Below are 7,185 nucleotides of genomic sequence, written 5' to 3' on the forward strand. Positions count from 1 at the left end.
ACCTTTATTTTTTAATATAATAATTTACATAAAATTGATATAATATATATATATATATATATATAGTATGATATTTTTACTTTAATCATAATTAATTTTAAATAATTTTTTATAAAGAAAGGTTTAAGTTTTTAAAATGATGGATTTTAAAGGTTATAGTCCCAAATTTTGGCCCAATTTCAGGTAAGAAGAGGCCCAAATCTGGGCACCCCATCCCTTTCCCCTTAACCCGCCTGAGATCCGCCCAAACGACCCAGTAACCCGCCTCACTTCCCATACTAAATCCTAGCCATTCACCCCTTTTAATCCAACAACCCATATTACTCCCCACCATAACATAAAAACATAATCTTCATTAACCCTAAACCTAATCTCAAGACCCTAGCCGCAACCCCTCATCTCTGCCCGCCTCCAAACTCGCCGAAACTTGTCCAAACCCGGCGATTTCACTCGTCCCAGTCCCATGGTCCCCCTCTCCTATCCTCTCATTCTTCCATGTCACACACTCCGTATAAGCCTCATCATATCCATTAGATTCATGCGTTTTCCTTTCTTTTTCGTCGATTGAAGCGAATCCGAGACTCTTGAATAAATCTTGGAGAAATGGGAACCGTTGGATGAAGATTTTTGTCCAAAGTCTCCATTTTTTCGATTTTGTTTGTGAAAGAAAATTTTCGGAATTTATTTGAGGGCAAATTCGGATTTTGGGGGATTTCTTTTTGAAAAAGGAGAAGCTTCGAGAGAGAGCTATATATTTGAGTTTTTTGGACAGAATTTGAGGGTTCTTCAGAGAAAGGAAAGCAGAAGAAAGTTCTAGGGTTTTAATATTGGATCCAGATTTTTCTTGGGATTTTCGTTTCTTCATATATAAAAGAAAAAAAAATCAGTTTTCTTCGAGTTTTCAATTTGACATCAAAGTCAGGAAAAAAAACCAGTCTCTTCTTCTGAATTTTTGTTCGAAATGGAGTTAAAGCCAAATGGGTGTTCGAATTTTTGAAGTCATTGTTCATGTTTTTGGTCGTGGCTCATTGTCTTTGCTTGAAGATCTATTTGAATTTCTCTATTCCGGATTGGCCTGATCTTGCTCGATTCAGTGTCGCGATTGATAAATTTTGTCGATTGGAAGGTTAATCTCAGGTTCTTTTTAATCCCCTCTATTTCATTTTGGTGTGATTGGAGTGACTGATTTCAGAATGTGCTAGATTCCCTGTTCTTAAATTGTTGCTGATTTGTGTTAACTAGTTGTTGTATGTGTGATTAGAGTGTATGAGTTATTTTATAGGTCTAAAATCAGCCTATATGTGTTTGCTTTACCACTGTTTGGATTCATAGCCTAGTAATTGTTCCATTATCTTTGTATAGTTAGAGTACTTTATTAAGGGAAAACAATGTGTTTGGTTTGGATTTCGGACCTTTTCTTCTCGATTTTCTTTTGGCGTTAGTTCTTTCACTTCAAAATCAATTCCTTTATTTTTCATACTTTTCTCAAAGATCAGAAACGTAAGAAAAATTAGTTTCATTTTTCTTCAATTTAAAATTTCTAAAACATGGAACTTTGTTTAAGTTTGGAACTTTGTTTAAGTAATGAACTGAAATTCTTTCTTTGTTTAAATCAAGTTTCCACGCTTGGTCCTTGTTGGTCTATCAAGATTTGAGAGTTTATGATTGTACTTATATGATAGTTTTATTGAAATTTTTAGGAGCTCATGAAAGCATGTTTCAATCTTTACCGAAGGCTACATTTGGTTTCAAAATTTTCTTTGAGTGTTAAGAATTAAATTCTTGTTTCTCTAATTGCTTTGGATGCCCGTATACTTTATTTGGTGATTGATTTTGCGGGATATGAAATTGATTGAATGGTTAATGGGTTGTGGGAGTGGGAAAAGGCCGAGCCCATTAGTAATTGATTCGTTCATATTATTTAGGAATTGGGTTTGATCTAAATACATGAAAATGATAAGTTAAAAGAACATGACCCCGAGTTGAATTTCTTTTAGTTTTTCTCTTATTTACTTATTCTCGTTTTATTATTATTCGCTAGGAGCATGTTAGGCCGACCACATTGGGTAGGCAAGCTTTTGGACTTCTATTAATTATGAGGCGAGAGGTCGTTCCCTTAGTTAAATTTATCCGGGGAATGCCCTGAAAGACTTGTATATATTTTATTTTGGGGAATGCCCCGTAGTACTTGTATTTGGAGGCCAAAAGTAGAGATTGCAGCAGTTTATTTTTTTCTTTTATTAGGTGGGGATGACCTCGAGCCTTTTTATGTGTTTATTTTTCTGTGATTGTTTTACCTCAATTCAAATACTCTAAAAGCCAATTAGATCAAGTGCGTAACCGTACTAGTTACGGGACTTGGGGAATGCCTAACACCTTTTTCCCGAGTCAAATGAATCCCCTTACCCAAATCTCTGGTGTAGACTTAGTTTTAGAGTTCAAAGTGTTTTGAAAGGAAAATTATTATTTTTAGAAAAAAATGGTGACCTGACACACCGAAATCAAATGTCAGGTGGAGACTCGGAGTCAATCCTTTTGAATACTATTTTTTGTCATTTTTAATTAAAAACCTTTTTCAAACTTTACTAAATCTTTTTATTATTATTAAGAGGGTTAGTGAGGTTTGTTTAAAAAGGGTGTGACAATATTCTACTTTGAAATAAAATATTTAAATCATTCCACAATATTCTAATTATGAATACACTATTCAACTCTAAGTAAAAATCACAATATTAATTTGGATATAGTATTCACATAATTTAGCAGTATTCAATCAATATTATAACGAACTATTGTATTCAAATAACAAATTAAAGAAAAAATCACACTATTCTAAAGAAGAACACAGTATTCAGTCATAAATAAAAACCACAATATTCTAATCGCCGAGGCAAGCCAATTTTCTCTTCATCTTTTCCTCCACAATCCACTAATGTCTTGTGAGGAGTTGATTATGTGATTAAGGAAGAGAATAAACCAGTGAAAGAACTTATGCTGTGGGAATGAATTCTGTAAATTACGATTATTATATTTTGAGAGATGTTAGATATTATTTCAACGAAGGAATTTGTTTAATGGCATATAATGATATTAAAATTTTAAAAATAAAATAAGCTTTTATAAAATAGGTATACATGGTAAAATGAATAGGATAAATTGATATGGAGTTAACTAGTGTTTCCAATAGGCATTGCCGCATAGATTTCCCTTTTTCTAATGTAGGACAATAAAAGATTTTTAATCAAGGAGAATTTTACTTTTCAGCAAACACATTGGTAAATTGGGTAATGTCACTGTGTTTGTCGATGGTAAACTAGAACTGAGAATTAGGAAAAAGATATCAAATTTAATGCAACTCTTGTACTATGTTTTAATTCTCTTTAGCTCGGTATTCGTTTCTCATGATAAAGAGTAACATATATTAAGATTTTATATAGCTGATTCTAATTAGTTTGGTATTAAGGTGTATCCGTCAAATGTTCTACAAGAAACGAGTGATAGAACGTAAAATATTGAGAAGTTTTTAGTTCAATTGATCAAGTCTCAGCAAGTATTTTTTCCACAGGAACACAACAGTTACAACTTGAAAGAAGCATATTCATGAGCTTATGTTAAAATATAAATTAAATGCTCTCAAGATTTATTTACATTGAAAATTTGCATCATTGGAGAATATAGTTCGCAAATATCATAATTTTCTAGAGAAGCAAAGAGTGATTAACTTTATCTGTTATCCTTCTAAAAATGTTTTGACCTATTTTAGGTACATACTACCAAAGAAACATAATTGTCGCTCGCTGTACCCAAATTGCTTACGTGGAACTCATCAGTCAAAAAATATTGGGAAAAATTCATATTAAAACAATTGGGTTGCCTCCTTTTCAACTTTATAGCCCATATTTCAATTTATAATTGAGTAGCCCAAAAATAAGGGGCCCAAATCCGAAAAAGGGGCGGAAAATGTCAGAAGCGGGATTTTGTATCTTTCAACGAGATTTTCTCTCATTCTTTCCATTCTTCTTCCCCAAATCTACAAAAACGCGATCTTGCGGTCGATGCAGTTCCAAAAACCCTAGAAATTCTTCTTCATCTCGAATTAACAGCAAATCAAACCCAAAAAGTGAAATTTGTTTGCTGCAAATTAGCACAATTTTCATTTTTGCTGCAATTTTGATATTAACTTTTTGTTCGATGGAGCTTTTTCCAGTTTACGTTCTTCATAGTGGTGAACGGGAAGAAACAAGTTTATCAATTTCGTCAGTGATTGTGTAATAATCGAGTCGACATTCAACTACAACAATTTAGTTGCAGCTATTTCGAAACAGATTAGGATCGGTAGTGAGTGAAACACAATAGAGATTAACTTTCTCCCAAATGATAGTTTGCCACCGATCCTAATTTTACAACGATACGGGTATTAAGGTGTATATCGAATTAAAGAAGAAAAACTTGAATTTCACCTAATACCCATTGTTTGTGATACAACAACAACAACAACAACAACAACCCAGGAAAATCCCACAAGTGGGGTATGGGGAGGGTAGTATGTACGCAGACCTTACCCCTACCCCAAAGGGGTAGAGAGGCTGTTTCCGAAAGACCCTCGGCTCAAGATAATAAGCAAAACAAGAAAAACAAAAGGGGAGAATATTAGCTTCACCATAGAGATCATAGGAAAAATAGGAACCTAAAATGCATAAGAAAAATACAAGGCAGAAATGATGGCTAGTAAATAGATCTAGCACCGAAAAGAGAAAATATTAAGACACGACAATGCCCCTAGTAATTTTCGATTAAAACCTTAGCAGACTAGGCTCACAATGGAACAAAGTAACGTAAGACTCAACTAGCTCCTAGCCTACAATTGTAATACTCGACCTCCACAAATTTCTATCAAGTGTCATGTTTGTGATAGTGAAAGAGAATTATGATAGTTGTTTAGTTGCTACAAGTTTCAGTTGTTTGGGTTCTATAAGTTCTAGTTGTTTGGTTCCTACAAGTTCTAATTCTATATATGTATCCACAATTGATAGCACTGAGATTATTCCTGATATCGAATTCATTGAAAACACGGGTATAATAGATAATATATTGAACGAATTTGTTGAGGAGGATCAAGTTTATAAAGATAAAGAGACAATTATGAATGGGATGAAGAACTTGGCTGTACGCGAGAGGTTCCAATTCAAGGTGAAGAGATCAAGCGCAACAAGGTATGTCAATAGTTGTATATTCTATTATATATATGTATAAATATGTATAAAGTAGTATATATTTGTATATAGGTATTAAAATTAGTATATATCTAGTTATGTTTTTGTATACAAGTATATTTAAAAGTTGAATGATCTTTAATCCTAGGTATCACCTTATGTGTGTGGATGACAATTGTGCTTGGAGTTTCAAATCTTCTACCGTTTTCAAGGCAAACATATTCAAAGTGAGAAGTTACAATAATAATCACACATGCGGCTATGGTGAAAGATACTTAACACAACGTCAAGCTACTTCGGGTGTAATTGCTAGTATAGTCAAGGACAAGTATGTTAATCCAAAAAATATTTACACCGCAAATGATATAATAGAGGACATACTAAAGCAACACGGGATTGAAGTGAGCTACATGAAAGCATGGAGAGCTAAAGAGATAGCAATGGCAATGATAAGAGGGAGTCCGAATGAATCATATAAGGAGTTGCCGAAGTATTTTTATATGTTGGAGCATAAAAATCCAGGAACGGTTACAAAGTTGCACAAATTAGAAGATGGATGCTTTCTTTATGCATATGTTTCGCTATATGCCTCTATCAAGGGTTGGGAGCATTGCAGACCGATAATGGTTGTTGACGGAAGTTTTCTTAAAGCAGTATATAAGGGTACCATATTGACTGCTTGCACACAGGATGTAGCTGGTGAGTTGACTGAATCTACCTTGTTTCTGCAGTTTGTATAATGTTGTAGTTTCATGTATAAAAGTGTATAGGATTTCACAGTTGCTGTTTTTATAAAATTTGTAGTTGGTATAAAGTTGTATAATTGTGTATAAGATTTGTATAATTGTCTGAATCCTAATATCTATTTTGTATAAACAGGAAAAATCCTTCCACTTGCATATGCAATTGTATATTCAGAGAATAATAAATCTTAGGAGTGGTTCTTTGTCCATATAAATGGTACTTTTGGTGTTAAGGAAGGGATGTGTAAAGTTTCATATAGAAACGAAAGCATCTTCAATGCCACAGTTGTAACACCCCAAATTTTTTTACAATATTTGCATTCTTGATTGAGCATTTTTTTTTATAACGAGGAAATATTTTACTTTGCACTTCCTAAATATAGAATGGTCAATATATAAAAATTTCTTACTTTAGGTTGTGTTAATATTGGCAATGAAGTTCCATGGTGTTGCTATATGTAACACTTAATATTATTTTGACGAGTTATTAGTAAATATAGTATATAATTAAGTTTTGGGTTTCCAACCTTTTGTATTTATCTAAGAATATTTAGTAGTTGGGGAACCATTTTATTTCATATCTGTCCATAAACTCCCTATTCTTCTACTCTTCAGAAACAAAGAAGAATAACTATCTACCTCTCTCTCTTTCTATCTCTATCTCTCTATCTCTATCTCTCTCTCTCCTCCGTAAGAACAAGAAGCTGAAGTTTCATCAAAAAAACAAAACCATGGATTTCTACTAAATCAACGCACAAAATTCATTTTTGGTGAAGATCAAGTTGCTCCTCTTGGTAAGTTTCTAAACTCGTTTTTATACCAGACACCTACTAGTTTTTTCTACATATCTTTTTGTACAGAGCTCCGATTTAAGTGATCCAGGACTTTCTGAAAAGGTATTTCATAAATTTATAATTTTTATGAAGAAACCAAAATCTATTTTTGTTGGTATATACCTAAAAAAGGGTAAAAAAAATACAGGACATGTGCTGCCCAGATTTTCAGTTCTTGAAATACTCCATGTACTGCTGTTAGTAATTTTAGCATAACTTTTTATTCAAAATTGATATGGTGGTGATTCAAGATGTTCTGAAACGGTAAGATATAGATCTACAACTTTTTTGAAGGCTATAAAGTTTAGTTTGTCCGTATAGATCTTCAAAACTGAGTCACAACACGGAACAGTGATACTGTCCAGAATTTCTGTTTCAAACGTTTTTGGGTAATTT

General features: G+C 33.1%; 1 protein-coding gene across 3 annotated transcripts; it reads left to right on the plus strand.

Annotated features, from left to right (window-relative positions):
* Window positions 1–337: 337 nt before the first annotated feature.
* Window positions 338–6,145, plus strand: LOC107831018 (uncharacterized). 3 transcript variants are annotated; one of them, XM_075256691.1, is made up of 3 exons: window positions 338–1,137; window positions 5,034–5,213; window positions 5,362–6,145. In XM_075256691.1, the coding sequence occupies exons 2-3, from the start codon at window positions 5,143–5,145 to the stop codon at window positions 5,951–5,953; spliced, it is 663 nt and encodes a 220-aa protein (XP_075112792.1). In that variant the 5' UTR covers window positions 338–1,137; window positions 5,034–5,142; the 3' UTR covers window positions 5,954–6,145. The 3 variants fall into 3 exon arrangements, with proteins under 3 accessions (XP_075112792.1, XP_075112791.1, XP_075112790.1); XM_075256690.1 differs by having other exon boundaries at window positions 5,084–5,213; XM_075256689.1 differs by having other exon boundaries at window positions 338–1,126; window positions 5,084–5,213.
* The last annotated feature ends 1,040 nt before the right edge of the window (window positions 6,146–7,185 follow it).

The sequence above is a fragment of the Nicotiana tabacum genome, chromosome 6, assembly GCF_000715075.1.
Source record: "Nicotiana tabacum cultivar K326 chromosome 6, ASM71507v2, whole genome shotgun sequence".
NCBI classification, from domain to species: Eukaryota; Viridiplantae; Streptophyta; class Magnoliopsida; order Solanales; family Solanaceae; genus Nicotiana; species Nicotiana tabacum.

Coding starts and splice junctions, on each gene's coding strand:
- LOC107831018 (XM_075256689.1), top strand. CDS start 1,009: ATGTTTTTGGTCGTGGCTCATTGTCTTTGCTTGAAGATCTATTTGAAT. Junction 1,127..5,083: donor TAAATTTTGTCGATTGGAAG/GTTAATCTCAGG, acceptor CGGGTATAATAG/ATAATATATTGAACGAATTT. Junction 5,214..5,361: donor AAGAGATCAAGCGCAACAAG/GTATGTCAATAG, acceptor CTTTAATCCTAG/GTATCACCTTATGTGTGTGG.